At 40.7% G+C, this 17,094-nt stretch overlaps 1 protein-coding gene across 1 annotated transcript in view; it reads left to right on the top strand.

The window, feature by feature from the left end:
- zfpm2a (zinc finger protein, FOG family member 2a) overlaps nt 1-17,094 on the top strand; it is a 321,980-nt gene that overhangs the window by 49,166 nt on the left and 255,720 nt on the right. Inside the window, exon 2 of the mRNA XM_061949110.2 lies at nt 7,507-7,665. Coding sequence (XP_061805094.2) covers nt 7,507-7,665 — 159 coding nt within the window. The remainder of the gene's footprint in view (nt 1-7,506; nt 7,666-17,094) is intronic.

Here is a 17,094-nt window from a genome sequence, read left to right as displayed (position 1 = left end):
TTTCAAAATGGAGATGGCATAAAAATATCTTGAAAGGGGAACTGTACTTTTTTTCCCCACAATCCTTGTGTAAAACAAGAACACATGTTTTTAATTTTTTAATGCATTCTAAATACTAAATAAATGTGATCAAAAGTCTGCTTACAATGAAGCCTATGGGAGTCGCTCTATTCTGCCTATAAAAGCCCTTAAAAAAACATCTAAACACTTCCATTAAGATTTTATATACATGCTATAAGTATATATGTAATGTAGTAACGGGCACATTTATTATTTACGTATTTTGCTCATTTTAAGCATACACAGTGAATTAATTAAAAAAAATGCATCACTTCAAACTTCATGAGAGCCAGCAAACAAAATTAAACATCACTTACTGTACAAGGTCTGTTGTCATTAGGATGCCGACTGATAGAATCTTGTTACAGTCCTGTTTGGATGAAGAAGAAAAAGGGGCCTGAACCAAGCGTCTTATCGCATCGTTCTCGCCATTTCCGTGTTTAAATTGGCTGTCAAAGTGTACCAAGTTGTCGGAATTTGTCCTCATCCTTCTACTATCCAGGTGAGAGGCGTGATTTATGATCTACAATAAACTTTCAGGAGCAAAGAAGCGAGGAACCAGCTCACTCGTAGATTATGTCAACATAGGCACACAAGCTAATGATCACGGCGCCGCTACAAATAGTTTGACTGCGTTAGTGCTTATAATAACAATATCACTAATACTTGGTTAATAGTCAAGTCACAAAATGTATATGGAGTATTGTTGGAGGTTTTTGGATGGTTATTTATTGGGTTTTATGGGTGGAATAGAGGACCTCCCTTTGGCTCTGTTTTTAAACAGACTTTTATTTACGAGTTAGAATGCAATAAAAAAAATATACATTACTCGTCATGTCTTTCATATTGACAGTGAACAATAGGCAAAAAAAAAGTACAGTTCCCATTTAAAAACTGATTTTAAAAAAATGCTTCTGAAATTATGATTTGATTTGGAATCGAAATTGCGATTCAGATGTAAATCAAATTTTTCAGCAGACCTACTTAGTATTGTTACTGTCGACATTTGTATCGATCTGCCCAACCCTGTTTACATTCCATAGCTCTCGGATAGCATTTAGCATGGCCTCTTGCATCCTCCTACGGCGTGTAGTGTAGTGTAGCATGTTTAGCTTTTCCACATTTTGTAATCCTCCAGTTTGTAAGAAAAGGCAGTTTATTTGCCGCCATGTATACGTGGATTAGTGATTAAAATGCGGCTTCGCACTGTGAAGGGACATTAGCCGCACTCACTCACAAGGGCACAGCATTAGGATGAGGCCATTACAGCTTGTCGCTGTCAAATTTGCGGGAGAAAATTAGAATGTGTCATCAACATGCATTATCATGACATGGTGATAGAATTTTATTCATATTGTTTATATTGTATATTGCAGATCTGGGCAAAATACAGCCCGCGGGCCACATGCGGCCCATTAAGATTTTCAATCCGGCCCGCCGGACGTTCTACTTAATTTTTTTAGACCTTTAACATCAAAACAATAGCCGACATTATGATGTGCAGTGCTGTTTTTAAATGGCCGTAAGTCTTAAACTATAGAAAGTATTTTAATGGTTGAAGTCTGCACTTTTGAGTGTTATACAAGTTATTACGGTAATTTATGTCACAGCAGCTCACACAAGGAACGAAGCAAAGTGGGTGGGGTTTGTTTTCAGAGCAGCCATCCCCAAACGCATGTGTCAGGAACAGATGCAGAAGCAAATTTTTACAACCAATGCGTCCATAAAAGTGATAATATATCAGCGGTATAGCTCGGTTGGTAGAGTGGCCGTGCCATCAACTTGAGGGTTGCAGGTTCGATCCCCGCTTCCGCCATCCTAGTCACTGCCGTTGTGTCCTTGGGCAAGACACTTTACCCACCTGCTCCCAGTGCCACCCACACTGGTTTAAATGTAACTTAGATATTGGGTTTTCACTATGTAAAGCGCTTTGAGTCACTAGAGAAAAGTGCTATATAAATATAATTCATTTCATATTGTAGGTGTTTATTACCCTTTGCATTCGTATTTTGCTGTTTGTTACATTTTTGTTGTAAAAGATGTCTAACAAGGAATTTGTCTGAGAAGTAAAAGAGGAGCGATGTTGAAGGGAACTGAATTATATTTATATAGCGCTTTTCTCTAGTGACTCAAAGCGCTTTACATAGTGAAACCCAATATCCAAGTTACATTTAAACCAGTGTGGGTGGCACTGGCAGCAGGTGGGTAAAGGGTCTTGCCCAAGGACACAACGGCAGTGACTAGGATGGCGGAAGCGGGAATCGAACTTGCAACCATCCAGTTGCTGGCACGGCCACTCTACCAACCGAGCTATACCGCCCACATGTTGTTAATATTCATTCTATTATTGTTCATAGTTAATATTGTAAATCCCACTTTCTTTCTTTTTTTATGTACATTTTGGGTGTCCCATTCAGTAAAAAACTGTAAAATTCCATTCCGTTTTATTGAGGTGGTCTGTCATAACTTTTTTAGAATTCTATCGGACATTGTTCCTGAAAAATAGGGACCCAAACACATACTGTTCAGCACATTTTTACAGCTAAATGTGTACATATCATTTATACACACATACACATTGGCCCCTCAGACACATTTTTTCTCTCAATGTGGCCCCTCGAGTCAAAATACTGTATTTGCCCAGATCTGGTATAGGTCTGGGATTGGCTCCGACTTCCCGTGAAGAATATGGATGCTTGGGTACAAACAATTTTACCTGATATAAACAATGTCAATCCTCAAAAACACATCTCAAACTCCCAGCCTGCGGGGCGGGTGAAAATGAATGTGCAACCAGCCTGCATTGTGAGCTTTACCTATACTGGCGGCCACAGTGGCATTAATAGGATGCATTGCACTGACCATTCTTACCAAGGGTTACAGATGACCACCAAAAGTAGCAAACATGTCATTGTACACGACTAAAGCAACACCACTTGTACAAAATACCTCAGGTCAATAAATCACATCCGACCCACAGATCTAAAATGTGCTTAGAATTTTATCCCTGGGCTTGTATCTATGTTCAACTCATCAGCTGCCTCCCACAAGCCTAATCGTTCCACTGGCAAAGCTGCTGTGAATTAACAATTTGATGTCTAAGTGGTCACATGTGTATATTCTGTGTGCATTACAACCAGAATGACCTCAAGAGCTATCAGAAAACTGGGCAGGTTTAAATAGGACTACTTTAATTACAAGAAAATGATCAAAATAACCTGGGTCAGTTTAAGCATCTCGGTATAGACTTATTTGTATTGCTTGATTTCTGAGAACCTCTAAATCATCATGATTCAGGGACGTTATTGTCAGAGTTTGTAGGTGCCGAACCCCAAGATGCAGAGAAGGCGGAAGGCATTGTGTGGAAAAACAAGATTTAATGTTTATAAAATAAAGGAAAAAACACAAACCAGGAACTAGGAACAGGAAAAAGGATGCCAGGGAAACAAGAACTGGAAGACGAGGAACAAAAAGACAGCAGACTACAAACAGCTACAGAATATAGCTTACCGCTACCGCATCCAGCTACACTGACAACGACAAGTAGAAATGACAATGACAATCAATAATCCAGCAGTGACTGGAGGGTAGGGCAGGTATAAATAGCAGCTGGCTGATTGACACCAGGTGTGGCCAGGTGCCAATCAGCCACAGCTGAGGGGACACAGCACTCAGGGAGAAACAGGAAACAGAACCAAAACAAGAGCGCTGACAGGTAATACTACACACACAGAGGAAAAACTAAAACACAACCAAACTGTCAGGGGCAAGCCTGACAGTTATAATCCCGGCATCGGTCACAAACTGTTTTTCTTTTTTTCCGGGAAATTAAACGTAGAAGCTCTCTCTGTGGTGTCATTGGCCATCTAAATTTGATAAGAGGGTGAAGCCGCATACATTCCTGTGGCCCAATTGGTCTGCACAGCCTATAGAAATGCACCAACAAGCGTGGGTCACACACTGAATGTGACAGGATTTTAAACAGTACACAACTAAATATAGCAGGGACGCCACTATCAGAAAATGAGTTAGGAGTGTGGTGCTAGTCGTTTAGAAAGTCATTATTCTTATCATTGCTGTCTCTGAAATAATTTCAGGTCCCTCCATGCAATGAATACTATATATAATAAACTAAACATGTGAGAATATGAACAAACTTTACTAATCTACGAAATATGCAAGGAGTAGCCATCTGGCCCCTGTAATGGCTATGACTGAGTGTGGAGTATTCCCTTTTTTCATATTCAGATAGGCCTCCATTATCTCGATCAGTCTGAAAACGCTCCATTTAGTTCTTATCTGGTATAGGGAGGGAAGTGAGATGCCCTTATTCTGAGTCTTTTAAACTGCAATTCTATCTCATTTTATCTACCTAATCTTTGTGTCTTATTGACCATGAAGTTTATCTTTAATCTCCCTTTACCCTTATCATCACACAACACTGTGGGTCCATTTTCTGAGGTATGCAATTGTGCTGCTGTATTTGCACCTGACTTAGGAATGCTATACAAAATGTGGAAATCTAAGCAAGATGAACTGTCAGAAATCAAGGTCAAAAGAGCTTATTTTTGTGAAATAATCCACTTATTTAAAGTAATATATTTCCTGTGTAATTGGTAACAAAAAAAATTGTTTGTAAGAACTAAGCACTTTTGACTTTGGTATCAGATATTATATCTTACATTTCCACTTTAGTCACTCGAAAGTTAGATTCTATAGAAATGAATTTTCCCGCTTTCTCACGCCTTCTGTCTCCAAATGCCTTAGCGGGAGCTTTTAACGCCAGTCATACAATCTCCTCTTGATACCGCCTTGTTTATCTCTCTGTATCATCTTAAGCGATGCTAGACTCATCGAGTCGCGTCACGGCTCACTTCACTCCTCAGCAAAAGCTATCAGATAAGATCATAAAACTGAATCCTAATTTAAACGTGGCACTCTTGCTTCTCCAATCCGTGCTGGATATCTGTGCGTTTTAATGTCCAGTGCTCCTGCAGATGTAGACTTCTACAAAGGAATAATTTACAGGACTAATGAAAAGAGCAATCAGTTTATGGACATCGGGGAGGGTCTCTGATGAGGCTCGAAGTGAGAGAATTATAAGAGGCACACTGCATTGCTTCATTAAAGCTGGCTTTAGTTTTTTAAGGCGCACTTCCACTACAATAGACAGACATATTGAAAGGTGTTGAGAGCAAATCAGTATTGTTTGAGCTTCAGAATGATCCACAAGAGGCTGCAACACAGCTCATGTTGCAACACTTTCCAAATGATTATTTATTCCAAGTGCAAGAGGGTTTTTTCTTAGGGGAAAAGCAGTTTGAACTGCATTCTTTCAAAGTTTTCAGTCACTTGCAAATGTTGTAAAGGAGAATAGAGTGGGACATGCAAAGTATCTCAACATTCAGGCTCATTGTTGTTGTTTTTTTTTACAGTTAATACAAAGCAGGTAGCAAAAGAGTAATTCCATCTATGCCCTTGATTTGAAGCAAACATGTTAATATACACATTCCCAAAGAGATACAGCTACAAGCACAACTCTGAAATCATTTAGATTTGAAGAAGTAATAATGCACAGAGGGGAGAAAAAAATTAATCACACGGAAAAGTGTCTCCTTTAAGATTGCTCTGGTGTATTACCTGAGGGTATGGAATGTAAATGGAAAATTGTACATTGTATCCTGTGATAAGACTAACAAATTAATAAAAGTATTTTCATTCTCGTTCCCTGCCTGTATAAAAAGAAACTTTTTCCTCGTCTCTGTGAGGTTTTGTTTTTTATGGGTTCTAATTAATATTACCTCTCGCCTTGGCTGCATTTCAGCTTGTTTATGACAATAATGGGGACACATTATTTCCAAAACTTAAGCATGTACTGTATTAACTATAGGGTCTGTCTTCGACTAAGGATGTAATATTCAAATATATTTTTTTTTTGTGTCCTGTCCAGCTTCTCAGGCAAATCTTATAGTTGATGTAGATGCCCATGTCGGCTGTTCAGATTTACTTTACAAAAGAGAAGTGTAGGATACTTCTCTTGTTGCCTTATTTGTATTTTACTTTATTAAATGTATTTATATTATCATTTGGTGAAGCCGGGCCGGAGCAGGAGGGGATAGAAACAGAAAAAAAAGAAGACAGAGGGGGAAATTGTGGGGACAAGAGGGGGATTAGATAGAGAGACAAAAACAACAACAACAAACACAACAACAACAACAACAATCGAGCAACATCAGCAAATACGACATGTACAAATATGATGGTAAAAGTGATAGCAAATAAGCAGTTAGCGAAAATAAAAAATACAGAAATGACAATGACCATTATTACACTACAGATGAAACAATACAAATACCGATAGAAATAGCGCTATTGATAATGAACAATGCCAATACTTTACCTTTATTATCAACAATACAGTTGTTCAAATGCAACAATACATATACGTAATGATAACTTGAGATACGAAATAATGCAGAAAAATGGAGGGGGACAAAGAGAAGCAACCTACATTAACCTTGCAGATTGTTATAGTAACAATAGGTTAAGCTTTGTCCGTGTGCCATGTGTTATACCCAGTTTACCCTAGGGCAACAACGTTAATATATGTTTGATGAAACGTGATTATGTGCATGAGTGTAAGTATGCATATGTACTTGTATATGTACAGAATGTGTATATGTATTTGTACAGTGAGTGTATATGTACAGTATGTGTATGTGTATGTTTGTATATTGAAAAAAACCCAGTGCATTTGTAATAAGAAACATTTAAATTAATTCCCACATTTATGGGATAGGCTCCAGCACCCCCCCATGACCTCAAAAGGGACAAGCGGTAGAAAATGGATGGATGGATTAAATTCACGGAAATGTGTTAAAAACTGGAACATAAGTGCCCTAAGATAAAGGAGCTGGTCGAATCTCTCGGTGAGGTGGCTTGCTGCAGTCGGCCAAATTTCAGAACTGTCTGCATTACTTTATTTACAATAAAAAAAATCAATTATTGATGTTGACTAATCGATTTTATAATCGTGCATGTCCGACTTGCGATGCATCTAAAAATCGATTATTTCCCCTACCTCTAATTTCTACGCTGTATGCGGAGGGTGCGGCAGGTATTAACTCACTTCCATCCCTCAGGGTTTAACGTCTGCCGATTTGACTGCAAGGTTGATAGTCGAATTAGACTCCTCCGAATAAAATCATCAAATCTTCGACTATTTGAAGACAGCCAATGTATGAACAGTCCAACACAAGACGGGCCAAAGTAAAATCTGCGCTTGTATTAGCGAGGAAAAAGAAACAAGGAGACAGAATTACTTCATGAAAACCCCAAAGATCTGATGAAACTGCTTAACATCGGCACACGTTTGTGTGTGTATTTGTGTGTGTGTGTGTGTGGGTGTCTGTGTGTGTGTGTGTGTATGTGTGTGTGTTCCCTCAGGTCCTCTGGAGGATGGCCTGGAGGAAGAGGAGGAGGAGTGTATCTCTGAGGAGAACGAGCTCCTGGCCAAAGTTGAGTTCTCAGCGGAAGAGAACTTCTCTGCCGAGTTTGAGACTGAGAACATGAGCTGTGGGGACATGGGGTACTTCTGCAGTAAAGGTGAGAATCATTTACATATTTCAAAGAAAAAAGACAGAAGTTTCTACCTGGCGCGTGCTGGACTCTTTTTGATGCCTCATACCTGACAATATGTTGAGGTACCTTGGTGTCAAAGCATCAAGAATGGCTCTAACTCCTGCCAAAGGAATTTAACAAAAAGTCCTGTTCAAATCAAACCTGGCATCAATATCTGAACTTCTCCAACATCACTGCCTACAGAGGAAGCTATCTATTTTGATATGTTATTCCCGCAACCCACCTAGGAGCAGTGGTTTGATCTGAGAGATGGCATTGGCAACGTTGGCTCTTTTACTGTGATAGTGCTGTGAAGGTGTGCTATGCTGAACCAATGCACTGGAGAGCACGGCAGTTGCCTTTGAGGTTGTGCTAAAAAAGCGTTGTTGACTACACTAAGCAGCACCTGCTACTGCTTGGAGGTCCAGCAGAGCTTCGCCAGACCGGCCCCAGCTTTCTTTGAACTGCAATTCAATTAGATTTCTTCTTTGTGTGTTTGTTTCATTTCGGTCACACCTTGCCATCACAGGACCTAATTTGTGGTCTGCTCCAGGTTACAGTGTGAAGATGACAGAGTTGTCCCACCCCCACCTCCTCTAACCCCCAGTTTGCATGTCTTCGCTACCCCAGGTGTCTCCCTCACGGATGCCATATATTTGACTTTTTAATGAAGCACCAATTCTTTGAATGTGTGCCTTCTTTCTCCTTTCAAAGGGAACAATTGTTTAGAATATTTTTTTCCACACTTCTAAACTGATGTGCCTTGTGGGATTACATTAGAGAGGGGAGAATTAATCTTTCATGTTTCAGGTAGGGTACACCCTAGTAATTGTATCAATGTTTTTCTTTTGTTCTCTGGGAAAAGTTGACTGGCACATTTGTTTAGAAATTGCAATTACCAGCAACACTTTGCGCCTGTTTTTAGCCTATTGTCTCTGACATGATGTGTCCTTAAACTTCAAAGTGGAGTGTAGAGGTTTGTAATTGCCCGCTGGCTATGATATAGATGCTGCAGAACACATTGGAGGCTTCTGCTGCCACAGCAAGAAGAAAAAGAAATACAACTTGTGAGAATCTTCAAAGCCACTTGATATTCTCTTTGTTTTGGGTAAACCCATGTGAGGAACTTGGCCTCAAATCTCCTCACTCTCAGTGTTTGCGTATAAAGTGTAATAATGTCAAATGCTGATTTTCTGGCCTGAATTTCTTAATCTGCTCCTTGTCATACACAAGCCAGACATGTCAGATTTTTGTATTACTTCTCTATCTACAGAGGCTAAGACGCCGCTGCCTCTAAGACCCGAATGATGTTTTATCCACATTAATTTTCAAGTTTTACGCCATCATCAGGTGTAGTCATTTCCCCCACGATCCCTTTCTCAATAAGATCTATTTAAAACTAATGTCAGCGTGGCTTAAATTTTCCCCACTTGTGAAACTGCTGTGAATTAAGAAAAAACGCAATCCAGGCAGCATTAAATGGTTTAAGTGTGTTATTCCTCGACTATAAGAGGAAAAGGGACCCCTTGATTAACTAAACCCTCTCAAATGCGATGGCGTGCTGTAATTAGCCCTGTGCGGACTTGAACGTGGGTTTTAAAGCAGCCACTCATCCCATGGCCTTTATCTTGTGCTGCTTTCCGGAGAATAAGGTCTCCCGTGTAAGGTTCCTCCACTGAGCAGCGGCTCTCTGGTCTTAGCTTAGCCTTGTATCTGTGTAGTCACTCTCTGAAATGGGCTTGTCAGGGGGACCTAAAACCTCCATTAAAAGTTTCAGTCCATAATAGGTATTAAAAAGCTGTTGGAACACAAAGAAGAGTACCAATTTTCATTAACATATGAAGCACTTATTAACTTTGATCAGAGTGCGGTGAAGTAGTAAAGCTGCTTAAAGGCGCAAAGGTCAAGAAGTTGAATGCCACGAAGGCTCAGCCATTTGCCTTACCCTTGCAGAAAAAAGACTCCCCAGATAAGTGTGGGGAGCACCTTCATGTCCCATCTTGGTGTGAGGCTTGTAGACCTCTAAATGGGCTGGTGGTTGACTTCAGAACCTGTTTAGTTAATGGTGTCGCGGCTGTGACTCATTTAGGTGGCACTAATGGACATTGTAATAGCCTTAAAACCCACAAATCAACACAATTCAAACTATCCTTGTACTGCAAGTCATGTTTCAATATAGGCCTGGGAAATAAATAAATTAATGGGAGGATTAATTGAAATAAACTCGATAACTTTGTCGTCATCATCATGTCGTTGGCATGTCTGTGTGTGTTTGGGGTTTTTTTTGTCTCTTGCTTTTAAACAGGGGACAAGAGGGTTCACTCTTTGCATAGCTAACAGATCCGTGCTAGTCCCTAGAGAGAAGCACCACAACGTAACAAAAATTAGGAGGAAAAAAGAAGATTGCAATACCAATTGTTCTGATGTGGTACTCCACCCAGTTTTTCAAACTGGAGGAAAAAACTGCACTTCAAAATGTTCAATATTTATCGAAGTGCAATCTTTGCTAACATAGTCAGTGTTATTTGTATTGTTTGTTTACTTATTTTTAAAGTTAAAGTTAAAGTACCAATGATTGTCACACACACACTGGGTGTGGTGAAATTTGTCCTCTGCATTTGACCCATCCCCTTGTTCAACCCTGAGGGGAGCAGTGCGGTATAGCTCGGTTGGTAGAGGGGCCGTGCCAGCAACTTGAGGGTTGCAGGTTCGATCCCGCTTCCGCCATCCTAGTCACTGCTGTTGTGTCCTTGGGCAAGACACTTTACCCACCTGCTCCCAGTGCCGTGCCACCCACACTGGTTTAAATGTAACTTAGATATTGGGTTTCACAATGTAAAGCGCTTTGAGTCACTTGAGAAAAAGCTCTATATAAATGTAATTCACTTCATTTCACTTCACAGTGAGCAGCAGCAGTGGCTGCGCCCGGGAATTATTTTGGTGATTTAACCACCAATTCCAACCCTTGATACTGAGTGCCAAGCAGGGGATCTCAGGGCGGACACTCTAACCACTAGGCCGCTGAGCAGGCTTATTAACCTTTTACAATAGTAAAATGATACCAATGAGAAATCAAAGTTTATTGCGGTTGAAAGGAATGCCTGCATTATTATTATTATTATTATTATTATTATAAGTCCATTAGTGCTTAATTTGGTCACAAAATAATGCTCACAATAATATCGTTAACTGGCAATATTTTGGGGGGAAATATAATCGTCCAACCAAGCTTCTTGGCCCCGGCCTATTTCAGGATAATGTTGTGTGCGACAAAATGGCAAACATGTAAATAACCAACCTTGGCACTTCATAGCTACCTATCCAGAATCTTACTTTATGTCTATTGAGCACACAAACACACTCAACACTTTCTACTGACACATCTGGATCTGTCTGTAATAAAACATATTTCCATTTTTGAGATGTTCTGCACAGGCTATTGTCATAAGCTGCTCACTTTTGTGGCTTCCAATTGCTGCCTGATGGTAATAAGCTTTACTTGACAATTCATATTGGTTAATTTGTACATGACCATTTTCCCATCAGCATCGCTCTTGTTAATTAATCACAATTAATTAAGGCCAACTCAATGTAATGTCTACATTTATTTGTTCTGCACTGAGTGGAACCTAATGCTAAACTTGACCATTCGGATGACCTCTTTACAAGTAGTTTGAATTATAAATGTGAAATAACAGAGTCCCAGAGTTGAAGATGACATCTTTTATGTTACAGAGAAATAATCCCATTCTGCAGCAATGCACCAGGAGGATCTATCTCCTTGGCTCTTTTGCCACTGCTGCTTAGTGCCCAGAATGGTGAATGTGGAATTTGAATGCACAGTTGAAGCTGGAGAATATGGGGAAATGCTAATTTGCGGTGCGATAAGATGAATCGAGTCATCCCTTTAGCCCCATTTGACTCAGTGGAGGAAATTAATCATTAATGTTTGTTAAGTATGACAATCTAACTGGGCCAGATCTACTTGCTCAGAGACTGAGGCAGCATGAGATAAAGACAGAGGCTGCAGAATGGGAGGAAAACTGCCAGATTCTGTAATGATGGGAATTTATTGGCATTTAAAGAGACAGTGGTAGATAATTCCACTGCCACAAATAGAGTGCAATTTCAACATGTTTTTCTGATAGTGGAGAAATCTTAAAGCCCTACTGAAACCCACTACTACCGACCACGCAGTCTGATAGTTTATATATCAATGATGAAATCTTAACATTGCAACACATGCCAATACGGCCGGGTTAACTTACAAAGTGCAATTTTAAATTTCCCGGGAAACTTCCGGTTGAAAACGTCTCGGTATGATGACGTATGCACATGACGTCACTAGTTGAATCAGACATTTTGGAATAGGTCGGTCGCCAGCTTAAATCGTCTTTTTTCATCGCTAAATTCCACAGTATTCTGGACATCTGTGTTGGTGAATCTTTTGCAATTTGTTCAATTAACAATGGAGACTGCAAAGAAGAAAGCTGTGGGTGGGATCGTGTATTAGCGCGGCGGATGCAGCAACACAACCCGGAGGACTTTGAGTTGGATAGCAGACGCGCTACTGTGACTACAGCTTTGTCTTTCAAACATTTGACCGCTTGCGTGCCGCTATGTGCATGTCACATACGTAACTTTAGGGAAATATATGTTTCTTGCCGACTCTGATGGCGGCCGGGGTGTCGTCGAAAGCTACAACGCCCGCCGCCGCACCGCTGTCCTCACCTGTCTGGGTTGACTTCCTCTTTCTCTGGGCCGCCGACCGCATCGATGATCGGGTGAAGTCCTTCGTCGCGCCGTCGATCGCTGGAACGCAGGTGAGCTCCGGTGTTGATGAGCAGATGAGAGCTGGCGTAGGTGGAGAGCTAATGTTTTCAGCATAGCTCTGTCGAGGTCGTAGCTAAGTTAGCTTCAATGGCGTCGTTAGCATTATTAACCGTGTGGTTACAGGTCCAGAGTTTGGTAGTATTGTTGATCTTAATTCTGTCTATCCTTCCAGTCAGGGGCTTATTTCTTTTGTTTCTATCTGCATTTAAGCACGATGCTATCACGTTAGCTCCAAAGCTAAAGTGCTTCACCGATGTATTGTCGTGGAGATAAAAGTCACTGTGAATGTCCATTTCGCGTTCTCGACTCTCATTTTCAAGAGGATATAGTATCCGAGGTGGTTTAAAATACAAATCCGTGATCCACAATAGAAAAAGGAGAGAGTGTGGAATCCAATGAGCTCTTGTACCTAAGTTACGGTCAGAGCGAAAAAAGATGCGTCCTGCACTGCACTCTAATTCTTCACTCTCACGTTCCTCATCCACAAATCTTTCGTCCTGGCTCAAATTAATGGGATAATCGTCGCTTTCTCAGTCCGAATCGCTCTCGCTGCTGGTGTAAACAATGGGGAAATGTGAGGAGACTTTCAACTTATGACGTCACGCCATACTTGCCAACCCTCCCGAATTTTCCGGGAGACTCCCGAAATTTGGCGCATCTCCCGAAAACCTCCCGGGACAAATATTCTCCCGAAAATCTCCCGATTTTCAGCCGGAGCTGGAGGCCACGCCCCCTCCAGCTCCATGCGGACCTGAGTGAGGACAGCCTTTTTTCACAACGGGAGGACAACAGGGTGACAAGAACTAAATCATCCAGACTAGAGATAAATTGTATTATTATGTTTATCTTACCTAAAAATAAATATATTTATTAATTACAAAAAAAACAACTAAATACATTTTTACTATATTTTGCTAAAAACATCAAAATGAATTGTATTTTTATTTTTTATTTTTTATGACTCCTTATTACATCCAGCCATATAATTATACATTAAAATAAACATATTTGAAATAATTAATTTTAAATTATCATAATAATTCATTTAAAATGACCATATTTAATTATTAAACTAATTGCTTGTTTATCAACAACTTTAGCATTTTATTCAATACATTTTGAAGCTCTCAGAAGCCAAGTTATGTTATATCCCTTAATATTTATTTATGCAAGTTTGAAGTATCAATTATCCAAACACAGTGTTGTTTGCATATTTTCAGGATGTATGTATATATATACAGGTAAAAGCCAGTAAATTAGAATATTTTGAAAAACTTGATTTATTTCAGTAATTGCATTCAAAAGGTGTAACTTGTACATTATATTTATTCATTGCACACAGACTGATGCATTCAAATGTTTATTTCATTTAATTTTGATGATTTGAAGTGGCAACAAATGAAAATCCAAAATTCCGTGTGTCACAAAATTAGAATATTACTTAAGGCTAATACAAAAAAGGGATTTTTAGAAATGTTGGCCAACTGAAAAGTATGAAAATGAAAAATATGAGCATGTACAATACTCAATACTTGGTTGGAGCTCCTTTTGCCTCAATTACTGCGTTAATGCGGCGTGGCATGGAGTCGATGAGTTTCTGGCACTGCTCAGGTGTTATGAGAGCCCAGGTTGCTCTGATAGTGGCCTTCAACTCTTCTGCGTTTTTGAGTCTGGCATTCTGCATCTTCCTTTTCACAATACCCCACAGATTTTCTATGGGGCTAAGGTCAGGGGAGTTGGCGGGCCAATTTAGAACAGAAATACCATGGTCCGTAAACCAGGCACGGGTAGATTTTGCGCTGTGTGCAGGCGCCAAGTCCTGTTGGAACTTGAAATCTCCATCTCCATAGAGCAGGTCAGCAGCAGGAAGCATGAAGTGCTCTAAAACTTGCTGGTAGACGGCTGCGTTGACCCTGGATCTCAGGAAACAGAGTGGACCGACACCAGCAGATGACATGGCACCCCAAACCATCACTGATGGTGGAAACTTTACACTAAACTTCAGGCAACGTGGATCCTGTGCCTCTCCTGTCTTCCTCCAGACTCTGGGACCTCGATTTCCAAAGGAAATGCAAAATTTGCATGGTTGGGTGATGGTTTGGGGTGCCATGTCATCTGCTGGTGTCGGTCCACTCTGTTTCCTGAGATCCAGGGTCAACGCAGCCGTCTATATATATATATATATATATATATATATATATATATATATATATATATATATATATATGTATATATATATATCCATCCATCCATCCATCTTCTTCCGCTTATCCGAGGTCGGGTCGCGGGGGCTGCAGCTTAAGCAGGGAAGCCCAGACTTCCCTCTCCCCAGCCACTTCGTCCAGCTCCTCCCGGGGGATCCCGAGGCGTTCCCAGGCCAGCCGGGAGAGATAGTCTTCCCAGCGTGTCCTGGGTCTTCCCCGTGGCCTCCTACCGGTCGGACGTGCCCGAAACACCTTCCTAGGGAGGCGTTCGGGTGGCATCCTGACCAGATGCCCGAACCACCTCATCTGGCTCCTCTCGATGTGGAGGAGCAGCGGCTTTACTTTGAGCTCCCCCCGAATGACAGAGCTTCTCACCTTATCTCTAAGGGAGAGCCCCGCCACTCGGCGGAGGAAACTCATTTCGGCCGCTTGTACCCGTGATCTTGTCCTTTCGGTCATGACCCAAAGCTCATGACCATAGATGAGGATGGGAACGTAGATCGACCGGTAAATCGAGAGCTTTGCCTTCCAGCTCAGCTCCTTCTTCACCACAACGGATCGATACAGCGTCCGCATTAATGAAGACGCCGCACCGATCCGCTTGTCGATCTCACGATCCACTCTTCCCATACATATATATATATATATATATATATATATATATACATATATATATATATATATATATATATATATACATATATATATATATATATATGTATGAAATACTTGACTTGGTGAATTCTAGCTGTCAATATATCCCAAACCACCACCACCACACCTCCCGAAATCGGAGGTCTCAAGGTTGGCAAGTATGCGTCACACTACTTCCGGTACAGGTAAGGCTTTTTTTTTGTCAGCGACCAAAAGTTGCAAACTTTATCATCGTTGTTCTATACTAAATCCTTTCAGCAAAAATATGGCAATATCGCGAAATGATCAAGTATGACACATAGAATGGATCTGCTATCACCGTTTGAATAAAAACAATTCATTTCAGTAGGCCTTTAACAAGTATGCTTGACTTTGGAAAGAAATGTTGGCTGTGATTAAAAAAAAAAAATCTGTTGCTGCATAATATCAGTCTGCAAATAAATGCATTATCAACTGACTACCACTCCTGCTTGGATGGTAGTTCATTCCTTTATTTCATTTTGAATCTTGGGGACACCTTGGAAAAAAAATGTCACTGGGTTAAAGTATTGCCTAACATATAATGAAGCACCATCATGTATAAAGATATTGCTGAAATTGTGCCCTTTCTCTAGCCTCAGTGGTCAGGATTAGAGCGCTGTGAGGTCTTTCAGCTTGCATGCATAGGATTGACATTTTCAAGGGCTTCCTTGGCTGAGACAATGCTAAAAGGGAGAGAAAAAGCCAATATGACTTTGTTGCTACCTTGCTCGAGGAATTGTTTGTGTAAATTGTCTATAAGCTTATTGACCTGAATGTGTGTCACGCTGTGTGCGACTGATTTGGCTGGAGAGCTGTCCTTTGATAAAGCGAGCGATAGGGCTGATTTGAACAGCTCACTGGCTCCTCATGCATGCCCGCCAACCCTGCACTCAGCAGGCCACCTCGCGCCCCCATCCCCTCTGTTCTGGTTAGCAACCTTAAGTATCGCCGTTTGAGTCTGCGGGGAAAGATGTAAAATATGATGTTGCCGATAATGTAGGCGGTGATCTTTGTCAATCCGTCGCCCTTGATAAAGGCTTCGGAGGGTTTTCGGTCAGGATAATGAAACAGGACATTGTCCTTATTACTCAATGTAGACCTCTGTGAATAAAACACAGCACCTCAATGAATCTATTTCTATTCATGACAAGTTACAATGCCATAAAATTAGATTCCCCCCTGTTCTCGGCTGCCGCGCTATAAGCAAAGGAATGCTGCCACAGCACTTCCTCCTGCTGTGCTTTTTCTTCATGACATTTGTGCAGGGAACTTCATCAAAGCCTCGTGACACTGTTCCCTGTGAAGCTGCCTGGATGCGTGTGTTTAAAATGCATTGCAAACTGTGTTAGATAGAAGGCAGAAAATCCTTAATCACTCCTTAATTAAGGAATCATCTTGTAGCTTCATTTCCCGGGCTGTAATTAAACACTTCCAATATGTTCCGTTACAGGGCTTAGCATGTTCGCCTGAGATCAAGGTAGTGCCTTTAATGTTATCTCACCAGTTTTTTGTTTTTTTTTCTAACTCCGCTCCAAGGAACTGTTGATATGTGCTTTTGTTATCGCCATCATAATATGAGCTAATAGTATGCTGAAGAAATTATTTAGCATACTCAGCCCCACAAGAAATAAAAGGAAAAATATAGTTTAGTGGCCTCTCTGATAATACAAACCCTGTTTCCATATGAGTTGGGAAATTGTGT

The sequence above is a fragment of the Nerophis lumbriciformis genome, linkage group LG04, assembly GCF_033978685.3.
Source record: "Nerophis lumbriciformis linkage group LG04, RoL_Nlum_v2.1, whole genome shotgun sequence".
Lineage (NCBI taxonomy): Eukaryota > Metazoa > Chordata > Actinopteri > Syngnathiformes > Syngnathidae > Nerophis > Nerophis lumbriciformis.
Note: the sequence above shows the minus strand (reverse complement) of the source record. Positions and strands in the feature narration are given on the sequence as shown.